Here is an 18,037-nt window from a genome sequence, read left to right as displayed (position 1 = left end):
TAGGTCTCAGGTTATCAGGCTACACTTTGACCAACACTATCTGAACTCTTAATGCCCATTTCACAGCCAGAGATGGAGGGAGTGAGTTTGTGTTTCTGCTGTATTATCGCTGATTTCATATTGCCTTTAAGTAAAACAGGTGGAAGAGCACAGAAGCTAGAAGGTTTAGAAAGCAGTTTTTATTGTCGGTTTTACAGTTACAGTAGGAATCCAGAGATCTGTTTGGGATGAGGACTGTGGAGAAGAATTAAGAAATTTGAATTCCTTATTTTTATGCTGTAACTATGGTTTTATATTTGCACCACCAATCTGAGCACACAGAGAGACCGCAGTAAGTTTAGATGTCTATGTGAGCAAAGAATAACGAGTGGTGTGTGTGTTTAAGTCTCACACATGCTCGATTAATAGTGCTTTCTTCTCACACTCAACTGATTAACTCTAGCTCTTCACTCACAACTTAAAGTGTTTATCAAAGAAGCTCACCACCAGCCAATCAAATACAGAACCAATCAAAAGCTGCAAATCAAACTATTTCTTTTATTTTTATCTTTTTCAACATAGGACTGTGTTGGTTTGAATAGCAATTTTACAAAAACTTCTTTTAATTTTACTCATGTTACTTTTGCCTGACCTTAAAATATGTACGATGATCTGCCTGTCTGGGAGTGACAAGAAGAAAAACAGACAAAATATCTAACAGGGAATACAGTAATGCTGTTAATATAGCAGAAAAATGACCTAAACATATCTGTTTAACCAAGCGACACTTACAAGGCTAAACAATTATGAATAAAAACTTGTATGTAAATGTGTTTTCAGCCAGTCAGGATTATTCTACAGATTCAAATAAACCAACCGTCTGGAAATTTGAAATCCTGGATGACATGGATGAGAGGGAGCTGTGGGATTGGTGAGCAGATGCAGTGTGTGCACAGGAGGAACAAAAGAGAAACAACAGCAGGTGAAATACCTGCTGTGGCTGCAGAGAGGAATGAGTGGATTAGAGGGCAGCATGTATTTGGTTTGTGTAGCACAGAACAAGCATATATGGCAGCGTACAGGAGCTAAGATGAATGGATTCATTTGCGGTGTGTGCCTGGAGGCCACACAGACCGATGCGGCCACACCGCCGCAGACTTTATGTCACGGCGACACCCCGTCAACACCAAACGCTGATAAATGTTGAACAAAGCTTTTGCTTTTGTCTGTATGAGCATTTAAAGTGTTTGTTGTGTTGCTTTAAAGCTCCGTTCTGTCACTTTGGTTTGGATTTTTCTTGTCGTTTGGGGTTTATTTCACTTTGCAGCAAGTCCTTGTGCTTATTGTGTGTTTGTGTAATGGTGACTTCTTGTTTTGACGCCCTGAATAAATAGATTTTTCAGTTTTTGGCCTGACGATCTTTCATCAGAGCTCATCAAGGGAACATTCAGTTTCCTCGTTGTTTAGACGCCTGCTTCATGTTGTTTCTGTGTTTACTCAGCCATTACTTTCCCTTGGCCTCCGTCTGCCGTTTACATCATAATTAGTCTCTTGTTTTTCATGCCTGTGATCAGCCTTCCCATGATTTAAATGCCTCTGCCTAGTTGATTCATTCATTGTCAGATCCTCTTGATTTTTCTGTCAGTCATACTTCTGTCTGTTTCTCCTTGTTGCCTTCAGGTGCTCTTGAAAGGTATTTGTTTTTTCAGTCAAGACATCAACCCTAATCATCCTGGTAGATGGCAGGAGATTTCTATTGAGGACGGGTTAGTGTGTGAGTGGTTCTTCAAAACAGAATAAACAAAAGACAAACTATATAATCCAATGTAAACACTGATTATTATATAAGTACGCTACATTACCTATGACAGCCACAAACATGCCTTTTAGGCCTTACAACTACGCACAATGACCTTATAGCTATTTAGTCACATTTAGTAATAAATAAAATAAAAACACTTTTTCCATTACTCCAGTCCTGTTTTTTTTAAATAACCTATAATGTTAAAGTATAAGAAAACAACTAAACATGATAAAATTCACCATTTTAAAGTAACTCTTAGCTTAGCTTAGTCAAGAATGAGTTAAAAGGTCCAGATCAATTTATCTGGCCTTTTATCCTTCTCAAACACAAACTGTTCCCCTCCAGTCTTATGGACTCTCTTTCTCTCAAGCTGCCTCTAAACATGACTTCTCCTGATTTACATGAACACCAAACAAAAACATTGCTCACAAAACGGCCGCGCCCTCTAGTGGCAAGGCTGAAAGCTGCATCACAGTCCTACTTTCAGAACAATAATATTGCAAAGATGATATATTTGAGATATAATGTTCAGCATGATGTTCCCAACTGTGAACTTCCCAGTCGGCTTGTATGGGGGAATTCGGATGATGTGCAATGACCTTTGACCCCTAAAAATTCAGTTTTGGTCTCATCTGACTGGACCATAACCTCCCAGTATTTCACAGGTTTGCTTTTAATTGTTATCCATGAACCTTCAAAGCGATTTAACATATTTTTTCTCAAATAGCTAAGACTTACGTGGTAAATATGCATAGAAGCCGTAACGTTTTAGTGCATTCCTAACTTCTTTCTTTAAAACAATTGTACCTTCTAAGTTCTCGTGGTACTTCTGTTGGTGCTTGTCTGGAAATGTACTTGCACTCTACTCTCCTTTTCTCTCTGCTGTCTGCTTCATGGTCCTGTACGTCTCTCCACCTGAGATCTCAGTTGCTGGTCATAAAACGGCTGTGATAAATGTTTAAATATTTCAGAAAGTGAGCATTATTATCGCAACAGAAGCCGGAGCATAAAGCGCACAGAGATCCAAACTGTAGCTGTACGTGCAGGCACACTCTGAGTTGCAACATTCATCATTGCCAGGTTGTGCATCTATGTGTCTAGTGGCATTGTTTGGTGCAGAAAGTGCTCAATCATGCCGACTTTTTGGTGACATGTGGAGTGTGCAGGTGTGAGTGTTCCTTGTCGGTGTGTTTATAGCAGAAGTGACGGCCGTGATGATGCTGCACACAGAGATGACTGAGACAGAGATTGTATAAATATATGCAGCTCATCTCAGCTTTTTTTTTTTTTCTAACAAATTCATCTTCCAGCTGCTGAAGGAAAAGGTCAAAGGTCGCAGGTCAGGGTTGACTTTGTCATCTCGATGCGCGTCTGGCAGTAAGACCTGTGAGACGGTCTGACTTTTGCACTGGGTTTCAATGCTGCTGTGAAACATCCAGAATCCAAGAGTGTGGATTAGCATCACTGTAAATCTCACCACAATATGACTTAGTAGATAAATCAGTTAAATAAATGAGCTATTTGTTAATCTGAATTTTTTTTTCTCAGCCCATTGAACAATCATTTTTATGCCCTCAAAAGTCCCAGAAGTTCATTTATTTCTTGGCACTTTATCAGAAATAAGGACACCAGATACTCCTGCTTGAATCAAAGTGTATATTCATTATGAATCAAACGAAACATATGCAACAAAGGGGACTTAAAAACAAAAACAAACAACCAAAAACCCATAATCTACTTATGCTGAAAACTGTTGTAAGAAGCTTTGGCTAGAATAATAAATAAACCTTCAGCAACCTATGATTCAACCAATTCAAGGTCTAAGAGCTGTAAGACTTTTTCAGATTTTTTTCTTCATTTTTTTGGATTAGCTATCCAACTCTAAAAGAAAGGGGGATGAGGGAAAAGAGAAAAAGAAGGGCGGAGTCCATCCAGTGACCATTCCAGTGTTTGGTACTGGAAGCTGAAATAACACCACTGTGTCATGGCTGACTGGTATCATTTTTCTGTTTTTTTAACCTTCAAAAATATATTTTAAGCAAGTTTAACATTTGTTGCAACTGTTTAATATGGATCTTTAAATTCCCTGTTTTGTGTAAACACAACATAGTTTTTTCCTATGACTTTTTTTTTCACACCATCACATATCTACCTCACGTTTTATTTGCAGATGAAGATGAATTGTCTGATCTTCTGTGTGTGTTGTGTCTGAACAAAGATCACAGTTTGGTACACGTTAATCAAGAAAAATCATTTAAATGTTATAATAATATTAAATAGTATCATTTAAATATTATGTTATCACTGCTGATATGAAGATCAGTAATTACTGAAAATATATTTTGAGTTTCTCTATATATTGCGTAACCTAAATGTTCATAAAACTCTTATGCTTGAAATGAAATATATAATATGAATGGTGGACTGTGTATAAGTCGTTGAATTTTTGTCCTCAGATGGTCAATCATTAGGTATCAAGGGGAGAAAGGTGGTTCCATACAAAAAGTTAATTATTATCTCCAATGCTGACCACATGATGATACAAAACAAGGAAACACCATAAATAACATATTTCATAGATTAAACAGGAATTTGTGTTTCACAAAATGGTGGTCATAAACCTAGACTAATTTGACAATCACTGTATTTTCCAGACTATAGAGCTGTAAGCTGCACCCGCAAAGTTAAAAAAAAAAAAGCTGGAAACGTACATATATATAAGCCGCCTGGTTCAAAGCGTGGGAAAAAAGTAGCGACTTATAGTCCAAAAAATATGGTAGTTAAAAAAAAAAAAAACACATCTGTTTGGGTGAATCTTTGTACATTTTCCAATCACTTTCAATAAAATAACTGCAGGATGTAACCTCCTGAACCATTGTTTTTCCCTTTATCTCAATAAACTCCTGAGAATAGTTTTGGGAACACTGAACTTATTACTGCTACCTAATCCACTTTCCCCTGTTAATATGAAACAAACATCAACTTCTGCTTTCCCCCCGTAGCTCCTCGGTGTCTGTGCTTGTCCCACATCATGGTTGAATGTTTGCTTAATATCATGCAGCTCACCTGTGAGGCAGCATTTGTTGATTTTTCTCTTCTTTTAGTTTCCCTCCTTCTCCATTGTAGAATCTCATCCTTGTGTCTTTTCCGAATAATGTGGAGCTGAAGTGTATTTTAATGACTCCAGTCTGCTGGAGTAACACTATTTGCATGCCTCTGGTGTCTGCACGCTTGTGCTGCTTCTTTGTTTGCCGCTTGTAGCAGGTTGCAAATGTGCAGTTTACACTTTTTATGAAAAAGAAATGAGGTTGGCACCAGCCATGAGCATAAACAAATCTTTCTCACCGACGCATACGCATGCTTTCATTAAAGCTACTTGTACATTATTGATTGGATCCGGGGGCTGTGTGTGGCTTAAGATCAGCTGTAGTTGTCTAACTCGGTAAAGAAGCACTTGATCACTTTAAATCTTTAATGTGTTGCGAGGCAGGACACGCAGGCTGAGTCTTACATTCTGAAGCCGAATCATCCTCCTATTAGTTTGTTTAAACAAAAACAAAATGTCTCAATTTCCAGCGATTCCATTTAGTGCGATGTATACTAAGGCTACATATATATAGTAGAAATTAGACATTAATGTTTACCTACGCTGTTCCTAGTTAGCCAAGCTAGCAGATTTAAAACATATATTATATCTGTATAATTCCACATGATCTTCCATCTCTGACCCTCGCCTTGCTCTGGGCCTCATCGTGTTTAAAGAGCCCCTGAACAAGCATCGGTTATGGAAAAGTGGACCATTAAGGTCAGCATGTTAATGCACCAGCAAATGTCACCGTAGTTCATTTACATGCCTGTGTGGTCCTAGTTCAGAACCACTAAGCTCTCACTGCCTGACCTTAGCAACAATGTAGAACAGGTTTTTCAGAGAGTTTGGATTTTTTGACAGTGCAGTGAAAGAGAACCACACCAGCTGACAATGTAGTGTGTTGCAGTTTCGGTCCCCAATCGGACCAAGTCGACCGGACTGTCCGCTGTCAAAACGCCATAATAGTTACCATATAAAGACACATAACATTTTCTTTCAGACTAAACTTTTCCTCTTTTATATTAGTTAATACTATTGACATTCTATTTTAAGGTAGAAAAATCGGTATTTAAACACATCAAACACTGATGTAAGCAGTCGAGATGGGCTTCCTTCAGACTGTGGCTAGACTCAGCTGTAGACATAAAGTGATGACCCCCCTTCCTCACCTAGTCGAGCTTAAAGTAGAGCTGCTGCTTTTCCGTATTGAAAGGAATCAGTGGAGGTGGTCCAGACATTTTAACCGATTGCACCCCAGCTGTCTTCCTTTGGAAGATTTTCAGGAAAAACGTCCAACTGGAAGGAGACCCTGTGGGAGATCTAGAACTCAACGAAGGGACTGAGACGTCTCGTCTAGCTTGCGAACTTCACCTTGGGATTCCCCAGAATGAGCTGGACCTGTTGCCCCAGCAACCTAATCTTAAGACAAGGGATGGGCAGATGGTCCTCAGACATCATTGGAAAACCAAAACAAATCAGTTCAGATATGAGGTAGCGGTGGTCGTTTTCAGTGGTAAAATACTTCCTTCAGTAGTTACAGTTTTGATTGAAACTGGGGGTTTCAATACTCCAGTTTGCTTTTGATGTTCATAATAACCCAGCAGGCGTCTGTTCTGTCGCTCTGGGCGTCTAACTCGCACCGCCAACCTGTCAAATCTCACTGTGACTCATTTATAAATCACTGCTTACATTTTGACAATTGCTTTTAATCTCAAAGTGAGTGTTATGTTTGTAAACTATATTTATTCGTCTAAATTCACACTTTAGATGCGGCTTTGCGCTGTACCATGTATGTGAGTTATAGCTGTGCTCTGCAGCTGCAGAGTTGTTTTATCATTATTGCCTGTCTATAATCTGCTTTAATCTGTTGGTGTGCAAAGCATCCTCATGATCTACTTTAGTCTGCTTTGTGAGGCAGAATGACAAATGGAGACATTAACGTGTCACGCTTCTTGAATTTTGAATATCAATCCATGCTTAAATGGAATTTAACTCTGGCCACGCATCCTCCATCTTGTTTTTATGGAGCAGCAACTGAGAGAGCGCCACCTTTCTGCAGATAGCCTCGTCCCCATTTCACGTGAATTGATTTTTTTTTTGGCACACCCCTATCATGTTACCAGAGCCTGTTGCAAGGCTTCTGGTTTCAGTCATTGAAGTTGATGCGAAATAGGTCACCAGGAGTCACATTGTTAAGAGGATGAAAAATATTTTGGCTGCTTTGTGTGTTTTCTGATAACATTTTGAAAATAAGTAGAAAACTATAGCCCTTATCCAATAGCATAAAGGCTATTGGAGATGAAAAAAGTATACTTCTGACAAAAAAAAAACTCAGAAATTTTCTAGAATTTTTTTTAAATGTCAAAAATCTTTGAATTTTTGAAATTTTCACATCAATTTTTTTTTACTTTTTAAACTGAAATATCCACATTTTTTCTAGACAATTTCTGAGATCAATCTCAAAATTTCAGATATTTCTCTTGCAATTTTTTGACTTTTCAAACCTAGAAATTTCCAAAGATTTTTCTAGAAAATTTCTAATGAGATTAATGTGAAACTTTTTTTGGCGGAAATATAATGCTACTCTTTTTTTTCTGTCTTCAATGGCTCTAGTAGGTGATCGTAGAAAAATCCTAGAAGAAGTAGATAAAAAAATGTTGTTTTAATATTTTATTTGCTTTAGTAGTGATATCCAAGCATCAGTATGTTCTTGTAAGACATCTGGACAAAAGATAATTCTCTACCTAAAAGTTAATAATTTAGTATATGTAAAATCATGGAATGCATTTTTTTTTGTAAACAAGGCTAGTTTTTCACTGTTTGGCCAACTTATTGAATTGAGTGCCATGTTGTTTAATTTCTAACGTTCTCTTTAATCTGTACATGCTTTTTATTCTATCATATGGAAAAGCGTTAGCTGCAGCTTGTAGCTACAGGTGGCAGATGTTACAGCAATTGAGACGTTGACATCGACGCTTCTATAAGAATTCAGCCAAAGGCGGAGCGGATCGCCTCGGCGTTCAGAACGGTGTGGTGAATTATTAATGCTCTCTTTACCAACACGTCTCATGCCTTCCATGGTGTTTGGTTTCATCACAGCCCAGAGTAGAAAGGTGTCAGGCCGATCATCCTAATTAACTCGCTCTGATGCGCTGCGTCTCCTGGCTGCAGGTCCTCACGCGTCTGCACTTCAGTTCTGCACTTTAACTCTTGTCATGCGGCTGACAGTCAAAGTTCTTTCTGGCTGTGTCGAGTTTTCAAAAGACGTCAGCAGAGTGAAGTTGGTGGATAAGGAGGAGGTGCAGTTTGTCATCTGCTACCTTATACCTCCTGCTTCCTTCACAAAGTTACAACTGTGTTACATCACCATTTATTTGCGCTGACTTTCATGGGCCTGGTGTATATAAATCATAACATCTGAGCTCAGTCTGCAGTTTAAGCCTACAGCAGACTGAGGACGTCCCTCAGCAGTACAAAAACATTTTGAAGGGATTATGGGATACACAAAACATGACACATAAACACGTGATCAGTCACATTCAATATATATTCACATAATTAAAACATTTTACATGTTATCCATTTGAGATGCACCAATTTGCAAATTTGGGCCAATAGTGATAGTGGCTGGCAGCCAATATTATACAGTATACATTAAAAATAGATTTTCCTTCAAACCTTTGCTGCATCACTGTCACTGTCACCAACCCTGTTCCCTCCCCCTCCTGAAACGCAAAACAAAATAAATATAGGTTATTAATATCAGCCTAGTTCTGCTTATTGGACTGATCCCAGTATGCTAAAAAATGACTAACATCATCTGGTGCAGATGTTAATGCAGATATATGTTATAGTCCCTATTATTTGTTTTCTTCTTACTTCTTTCTTCATATTGGATAGAGATGTTACAATCAGAGATTTGTGGTCCTTCCAATTTTAGCTGACACAGGAAGTAGAGGTTGCAAGCTAGCATGGATTACACATCTCAGAAAAATGCAGAAAGTTCTCCCCACAATGCTGAAGACTTGGACTTAGACATTTTTGGAGCTTTCTGCCACCACCAGTGGATAGGATGATAAATATGAGTTGATATTGATGCCTTCAAGTCTTCTTCCATCAGGATGGGTTTGGTTTTTAAAAGTCCAAACTGGTAAAGTTATGGTGTGCTCACTGATTGATATCAGATTTTTGAATTTCCGGGCTCCAGTTGGAGCTGATCAACTTTTTGTCCATCTATCCACAGTTGCATGTATCTTCAGTGTGTCTGCTTGTTTTCTAGGAACATGTTTGGTGATATTTATGTCACTGTGGTTTACCTTCACTATCTCTTTTTGAACTTTACTTTTCATCGATTCAAAGACCTGCAGTCATGCATAAACAGTCTAGACATGAAAGTCTGTTGACCCGTTCATTTTGAGAGACTGAATTTTTGCCTAGTGATCATTTGACAGCATGGAATAGAAGCAAGCGGCTGTAATGGCCGATGGTGTCCGTTGTGAAGTAGGGTTTTTAAAACAGCTAATAACATTTTTAGGATATTTGCATCAAAAGCAATAAAATCTGAACAGTTTATATATATATATATATATATATATATATATATATATATATATATATATATATATATATATATATATGCAAGCATCTGTTTTCAGCTGTACATGTGTAATAAACCAAAACTCCAAGCTTTTATTGTGGATATATTGGATTTGTTTTGTTCTTTAAACGACAGTCATCCATCAGCGGTAGCCTCACCAGAGCGTTCCTGTGTCTGCTTTAGGAATGGTGTTGTTCACTGATATTTATCTGTCACCACAGCTTAACTTCACCATCCCTCTGTGAACTTTATTGGTTATCGATTGGACAAGCCCATTGCGTTATAGAGTTATAATCCACACATGAACATCTAAAAATCCCTCAGCTATTTCAGCTCTCTGATGGAAAAAAACAACATTGCACACAGAAATTATTTGTGTAGAATGGCTTTTGATTTTCTCCAGCCTTTTTCTCCAGACCTTTTTAGAGTCTGACTTTACTTATCAAGGTTTTTCTGTGGAATCCACTGTCCTGGCCCACTTAGCTGCACAGATCGACCCCTACCACTTCCCCAGCTCTGATTTCAAGCAGCACTTCCTGACCATTGCAACACCAGAGAACCTCTGATTTGTAGCGTACGCCATGTCCCTCTATGTCTGTTCTGTCAGTGTGAAAACAGTCTAACTACTCAAAAGCATTGAAACTTCCAAATCCTCAAATTGTCTCTAAGAAGTGAAGACAGCAATAACGTAGTTACACGTAGAAGGTTTATGTCGGTACAGGCGAACCTGCTTGGCAAGTCCAATTTGAGTGAAAGGCTGCGCGCGGCCTGCCCCAGGATACAACAATTCAGAGGTGGGCGACCAGACGACACGAGGCCAATGCGCAGAGGCGGGAACAGCGCAATTGGTGCAAGGACCTTTGCACCCAGTTCAGTCTCTCTATAAACCTAGCTTGATGATTTCGGTTGAAGAAATCATCACTCCGTGGCTGACTGCTGTGATGCATTCTTTGAGTATTTTGATTGGTTCATCAGGTACCAGAAGCAGTAAGGACACCATTTGGCTATTTCAAATACGAGATGAGCACAATTTGGTAATATTTCCTTCTGTTTTAGGATGGTTTCCCGATGTTTCATGGTATAATACAGATGACCAATATGGTTGCTAAACAGAAAGAGACACCATCACTGTTAACTATTTAGGTGTCTTCATCAAACTATAAGAGAATGACTAGCAGTAATAGTAAAGGAGGAAAGAAGTGGAAGTTGAGGAAGATGCTGAGTCTGAAGCTATAAAGGCTACAGCTGCTGCAGCAGGAAGTAAAAATCATGTTACTTCAAAAGGTATGACTTCAGCTGATTATCATTTTTAATTTAGCTCAACAGCAGTGCCTAGAAAAAGAAGATGTTCAAGGATCGGCGACCTGCAGAAGATCTCTGGGTTGTTAAAATCTCAAGAAGATCATAAATTTTACAGAGACGTTCTTTAAAGGGGAGAAAAAAAAGAATGGGATTTGCATATTTCTTCCTCTGTAGTGCATAACATTTTAGACTTTTCAAGGAATTTGAAGGAATTCAGTGCAGAAAAAAGCAAGGGACCAAGCCAGAGATGGGCAGCCGTGATCTCTGATCCTTTCAAAGGAGTTGCTCAAAGAACTGTTGTTCATGAATAACTGGTGGAATCACAGAAATGAAGAAGTGTCTTGAAAAACCCTTTTCAATTTCTAAAATACAGTTACATTTATAAAGGAAACTTTACTGTGCAAAAACAAAGAAGTATCTTAGGATGTTTTCACACCTGATAATCTGGTAGACTTGCTTCCCTTGTGGATCAAAATTGCGTTATTTGTTGCATTTTCAGCTGCTGTGGTTTACTTTCACACTGCACTGTGTTAAAATGAACTACAGCGCTTTGAAAAACCTGGTCAGAGCTTTAATGTTCACTCCCAAATTGTTAGAGCTGAAGAAAGAGGAGAACTGTAAATCGCTGTTGTCCATAAAGTCCTGAAGTGTCTTAATTTTTGTCGAGTTTATGAGTACCAAGAGGGAACAAGAGAACATCATTAAATAAAGTAATGGAAGAATAAGCCAAAAAAAAAAGGAAAGCAGGACAGGATGCAACACACACACACACACACACACGCACACACACACACACACACACACACGCACGCGCGCACGCACGCGCACACACACACACACACACGCACACACACACACACACACACACAAGGTCAAAATAATCAAACTTCTGGAATATCCTGTCAATGTGATGAGCGCCCTCTTGTGGTGTGTCTAAGTTGCAGCTTATTATTATGTGATAAAGTAAAGGGCTGTTTCTTTCTTAGTACACAGGCTGGAGTGTGTTAAGATCTGACATAGTTGAAACATATCACTCTTAACTGGAGATATTAACGTTTTGGAGTCCCAACTTGAATCTGATAAAGAATCTGTGGTGAAAGCTAAAGATTAGGGTGATGGTATGGAGGCTTTTGATTTCAGATAAATTGATCCCAGAGGAAACATGTGGAAAAGTTGGTCAGAAATTAGAAGAAGAGTTTGTTTGCTGTAATGTGGAGGAATGATTTCTTTTTTGTGATTGCTTAGAAAAGTTGAAATAATTTTCAGTAATCCATTTCTAATTAAAATGGAAATAAAATTCAGGTGTATTACCCCCCCCCCCTTTCGCCCCCCAAGACTGAATCTCCTGTTTACAGATTCCTGTCATATTTATCAGAAACAAACGTCAAGACTGAATGAAGATAGTTTTAAATCTAAATATGAATACTTTCTGGCTGAACCATATGACTTTGTCCTTGATTTAATTTGTAAATAAACAAAGAATAGCATTTTAATCAGTTCAAGTTTTAACTACAGAGTCTCTGATGTAGGACATCAGAGACTCTGTAGTTAAACCTTGTGTTAAAGAGTAGGGGTGCCTAAACTTTTTATGTCATGGCACCAAACAGCATCAGCTTCTGGCCAGGGAAAGCCTTTTCTAACCCACAGACAATGCTGCAAAATATGCAAAGAAACATCAGATTTTAGAATCTTTTTGGTCACTTTTCTTCACTAATCAGTAATTATTACATCCATACCTGCTGATTATAGTCAGCCAGGCGTTCTTAGGGTTTTTTGCAGGGTTGCTGGATGGTTCCTGCTTGGGAAGCAAAGTAGCTTCATAAGTTTGACAATTAAATGACTTTATGATTGGCCAATCATAAAGTCATTTTTAGAAATATTCTTGATCATCCCACAGTTGTGAGATTCAGGTATAACAGCAGCACTGAGGTATGCAGGCTCACACAAAAGACCAAAAATTGCTGAAATACTTCCTGAAGGTGGAGTTTCTTAAAGAGACAGAGACTCAATTTCTATGTGTTAATTGCAGTCATTTTATAACACTTGTTATAACAATTGACAACAGAGTTACTTTATTGTGCTATAAAATGACACTACGTGCCTGGAAAACACATAATGTTTCCCCTTTAAATACATATTTGGCATTGATGAATACGAGATTATTTTAGGACAATAAACACTTTTTCTTATTGGGATTCATCAAAAAAAATTGAAGTCCAGTGTGTCTGTGTGTGTAAGAGAGAAAGAGAGAGAGTGTGCAGGAGAGACGGGGGGTGTGTGCCGGTGTTGGGTTTCCCTCTCCTCTGCTCTCCTCTCCTTCGGCTCTTGCCTCAGTTGCGTCCTCGGAGCGGCAAGAGCTGCAGGAACCGCTGCTGCTGCTGCTGGATAACCGAACCATCGCTCTGCCGCCTCATTATATCTGGATTATAACAACCTCCCTCCTACATCACACACATCCCTCCCTGACCTGCTCTTCGCTCGGCGGTCCTGATCGAGGCGTTTGACATGCCTCTGCCACTGTTGTGACACTCTGATGCTGCGCCCACCTGCCTTACAAATATGATGAAATGGCAGCCCCGGAAGAAGGTGAGCAAAACTCTATGTTTTCTCTCCAAAGTTGTGGCAGAACAACAGAGTGAGCGAGTGAGTGAGTGAGTGACACATCTTTGGATTAATGGAGCTTTTTAAGCCCTCAGGAAGAAAGCGCAGTCACGGCCACTTTATTAAGGATAATCCGTTAATAGTCCCCCTTTTCAGAGAGACACTTCTGCAACATGCCTGGATGGGATTATTAGAGGATTATAAGAGGAAAAATTCCACAAAGCTAAATGAAAAGTCACCATTCACAGCACAGAGGATGTTCTTTTTGGGAGAATTGGATGTTTAGAAGCTAGAAATCGCCCTGAATGCCACAAATTCATCCAAACCTCTTCATTTTCTTAACATCCCAGTTGTTATTATTATTTTTTTTATGTTTATTTATTTGCACAACCTTCAAGAGTTGCTATTTTTTAAAATGTCGCTGTGTTTACTTGCACATTACAATAAATGAAATCTGATTTTAAGATGATTGTGAGTATTTGGGAGTGCTGGTCCTCTGCTGCTGCTGTCAGTTTCTGGGTTATAATTTAATTGTGGCAAAACCTTAAATCTGCTGTCTAAGTATAAACTGGCTGCTTTAGGAGTGATCTAGGTTTTCTGCTGTGTTTATCCTCGGCTGACACTTTGGCTCAGTGTGATGACTTATTGTGTTCACACATCCTGAATTGTTTCACATTTTGTCAAATTACAACCACAACATTCAACGTATTTCATGGCAATTTTCCATGATAGGCCAACAAGAAGCTGTGTCTGATTCTGGGAAATAAACATGATTTTTTACGTAGAGAAGTGTAGAGTGCATTTGGATTCAAGCTGCAGTAATGGAAGCACTTTTTGTTGTCTTTTGGTTCATCTCTCCAGCTGTTTTGCACATAGACTGTCATGTTTGCTCATTTTTCTTTACAAAACAGCCCAAGATCAGTCACATTTGATGGAAAACACCCGTGAACATCATTTTCAGGGTTTCAGCCAGAAAACATGCTTATCCTGGTTTTCGGGGAGCCGGGGCAGTCGTCCAGCCGGCTGCCATGTTTTTGAGTTAAATGACGATCAAAGTTGACAGAAAATTTGAAAATAAAGTTGATAGCTATGCGTTATTGGAAAAAAGAAAAACATGCAAAAACCATTTGATGTTTAGGATCTACAATACTCTTCTTACAAAAAAAAAATCTGCTTTGTTTTATTACACTGGTTTTTGTTTAGTATATTGTTGAGTAGGTATAAAAAAATCACCACATTTTTAGGAATTTTAGATTTTGAAAACAGTATTTATTTTTTTTCGCCCGCGAGTAGCTTTGAGCTGACATTTTTGACCCATATGATGAAAGGTTTGGACCATTCAGTAAAACATACAGCTTTTTATGACCTTTGACCTGCTAGAAGGTGAACTTTTCCATGCTACCACTGCCAGGCTTGGTTTTGGAGATAGTTGTATTTTTGGTCTCATCTGAGCAGCACACATTTTCTCATGTGTTTCATTCTGCACATGACCTTTGTGACTTGGATGTATGCGACTGTTTAAATGTGAAATATCCCCCCTATCAGCAGCAGACCAGGTTTACGTCAGTAGGATATCAGCTTGACTCTCCTGAACATTTTCTGGCGCTCCTTCATGAGGCTGGCACATTTACATTGAATCTGGAAACAGATCAAATACTGAATTAATTGTTTTGAAATGTATGTGCACATATGTGTTCCCCACTGGGTGGGTTGTAATAGCTTGTCTTGTTAAATGTATAATTCATGACCTAATATCTGCAATATTAATGAGATGTCGGACAGAACAGGCAGATTATTGAGCTGATCTACAGTCACCAGCTGCCCAAAAGATCAGGGCTCTCATGAGACACAGTACGGGTTTAAACGTTCAGGGTGTTTTCACACCTGATAGTCCAGTAGACTCGGTTCGACTGGGGATCAAAGATTCAACATTTGTTTGATTTTTATTTGCTGTGGTTCTCTGTCACACTACACTGTAACAAAAAAACTAAACCCTTTGAGAAACCTGTTCCCTTCCTTGCCTGTGGAGGCGCTGCACCACTGAACCACTGAAGGAAACATGAAAACCTCTGAACTTCCTTCTTTATGAAATGTAAACAAAAATGGAGTGACATCAGATTTTAGTGGTTGTAGGATTTCAGTTTTGTTGTTGGCAAAAGACCACGAGGCATTTCTCCTGCTAGCACTAGACTCCCACATTTGTTTTGTTTATGTTTACCCAGAATGCCCTGTGTTATAGTCCACTTCCTGTTTTCGGAGCGGTCTCTGGTCCGCCTGGCATTTACCTATGCATTTAAAACACACTAGAGTTCACTTCGACCAAACCGAGACCGAGGTTTGTAAACGGACCAAAGATAATTTTTTGTGGCCCGCATCAAAGTGTGATTGCGCATTCACACCTCCCCAAATGAACCAGACTTTATAGACAAACAAACTAAAGTTTGATTAAAGCAGACAAAGCAGCTCTAGTGTGAATGCATCCATGGATAACAAAAAAAACTAATTGATTTGAAAAATTGCAAATTCTAGAATTGCGCTGCTCGTGGTGCCAGCATGTTGCAGTAGCTGACAATAGTTCTGATTTGTTCTATTAGTAGCCTTTAGTTCATAGTTGTTTGGGTTGAGGCACTGGTAACTGTGGCAACATGGTTTTGTTTTTACAACAGAGAGCAGGTCAAAAGTAAAAAAACACTCCTTAAATACAACCTCAAGTCCCAGATGAGTTGAAGAGCAGAGCAAGAAGAAGGAAATTCAAACCATTTCTTCCATCAAATCCCATGTTACGAAAGATAGAGTCCAGTAAACAATTTATTTTTCCATTGGACGCAATACAAATGAACAGAAGTTACAGGTTTTAAAAGTACCCACCGTTCCCATATCTTAGCATCATGTGAAATATGCATCCACTTCATGTTATCCCTCATGTAAGTATTTAGCTCCAATCACGTTTGAGACCAAATGCAGCTCGTCTTTACGCTCCATGTAAGAGAAATCCCTCTGAGCACTCGGGAGGATATGTTTCAGGAGGCAGTTGGATATATTTTAAAACCTCCTCCATCTAGAGAGTGGGAAGTGTGAACTGGCAGGGGATTCAACGCCTAACCAAATTTGTATTTGGCTCAAAGATCACAGGCAGCAGCGGTTTGCTCTGGAAAGGAGTGTGAGCCCTGGTCTTGAAGTGGTTGATCTGGCTGTGAAGACTGTAGGGATCCCAGCGCGGAGGGAGTCTGGGGGCGAAAGTTGCCCTCTCCTCCATTGAGAAGTGTTAACTGATAAGGCCAGACAGTTGGCTGTTGAGGCGCTGATGGCGGTGATGATGAGAGGAGACGAAGAAGCACAGATTTATCCAGTACACTTGAGCTGATTGGAGGAATTTTGGGTGATTTATGATGATATCCTGATGGATATTTTTAGGCCACTATCAGTGTTCCTGTCTTTGTTCTAAGACTCCGTAAAAAGTGTTAGTAGGACTTAGTCTGCAGGTACTTGAATAAATAAATCCCAGTAAGCCCACTGAATTAGTACTTACACACTGCTTCCTTTATTCCTTATTACATTCTTCATTTACTTGTCTGTGTTCCCTTCAGGTACTCCGGCTTCCTCCAGTCCAAAAACATGATTCTTACTCTAAGTCAGTCCTTCTCAATTACAGTTCTCACTGCCCCCCTGCTCTGCATGTTTTAGATGTGCCTCTATTCCAGAACAGCTGATTCAAATGATTGCATGACCATCAAGTACTGCAGAAGCCTGTTAATCACCGAAATATTCAATCCAGGTGTGTGGCAGAAGGGAAACACCAAAAACATGCAGGGCAGGGGGGCCTGAGGACCGGAATTGAGAAGCACTGCTCTAAGTTATCCTTAGGTGTGTGTGCGCATGTGTGGGTGTGTGGTCTGTTCTATGGCTGTTCAGTGTGTCCAGCTTTGTTTCCATCTGATTGTCATGCAAATTTTAGGCAAACTTTGAAAATGTTGCAAAAACAAACAAAGAAAATGCGAAATTTGTGTTTCCATCTTCTGGATTGGAGGGAATCAACCAGGGTACACAAAACATGATTAGGTTAGATGTTGATGCTACGTATGGCTGCAGCAAACAAGATGTAGAGATTACCAGCGAGCATGGACCACACATCTCAGAAACATGGAGAGTCTTCACTTCTGACCTGGAGTTTCATGCCTGTGGTAAGGCACAGATCCACCAGTGCACTTATTCGCCAAATAAGTTCTGCCGAATAACATGGGAGTGCGGGTTTTTGCATAACCCACATTGCGTAAAATGTGGGTTATGCAAAAACCATCTTCCCTAAAGCGGAAGGCCACTTTTCTAGGATTTAGATTTTGATGTTGAGACCTTAACGCTGAGAACTCCTGGTTCATCAGCTTCTTGAAGTAGGACCTATTTCAGATAAGATCGTTTTATTCTTATAAGTTACAATAAACATGACCAAACATAAACATTTTTGAAAAGCTAATTCAATTTGCTCACGGTTATAATTGCCTTTGGTTGCACTTTGTCACTATGAAGCAAAGGCTTTAAAGATATTTCAGTAGTTAAAGTGAGAGAGCTTTGAAGCACAGTCAGTGACCAAACACTGGCTCTCTATAGATCCAGTAATATTCTATTGAACTTGGGGGGGAAAAAAGGGCTTTTAACCGAAGTTTACTTT

General features: G+C 39.2%; 1 protein-coding gene across 5 annotated transcripts in view; it reads left to right on the top strand.

The window, feature by feature from the left end:
• ttc28 (tetratricopeptide repeat domain 28) overlaps positions 1–18,037 on the top strand; it is a 109,254-nt gene that overhangs the window by 15,769 nt on the left and 75,448 nt on the right. Inside the window, exon 1 of one of the 5 annotated variants that reach the window (XM_015032476.1) lies at positions 13,053–13,356. The exons of the other annotated variants lie outside the window; for them this stretch is intronic. Within the exon in view, the coding sequence (XP_014887962.1) occupies positions 13,330–13,356 (27 nt within the window). The 5' untranslated portion in view covers positions 13,053–13,329. Of the gene's footprint in view, positions 1–13,052; positions 13,357–18,037 lie in introns of those variants that run through there. 5 annotated transcript variants of the gene reach the window in all.

Source organism: Poecilia latipinna, unplaced genomic scaffold, assembly GCF_001443285.1.
Source record: "Poecilia latipinna isolate Pla-1442-1.1 unplaced genomic scaffold, P_latipinna-1.0 Scaffold242, whole genome shotgun sequence".
NCBI classification, from domain to species: domain Eukaryota; kingdom Metazoa; phylum Chordata; class Actinopteri; order Cyprinodontiformes; family Poeciliidae; genus Poecilia; species Poecilia latipinna.
Note: the sequence above shows the minus strand (reverse complement) of the source record. Positions and strands in the feature narration are given on the sequence as shown.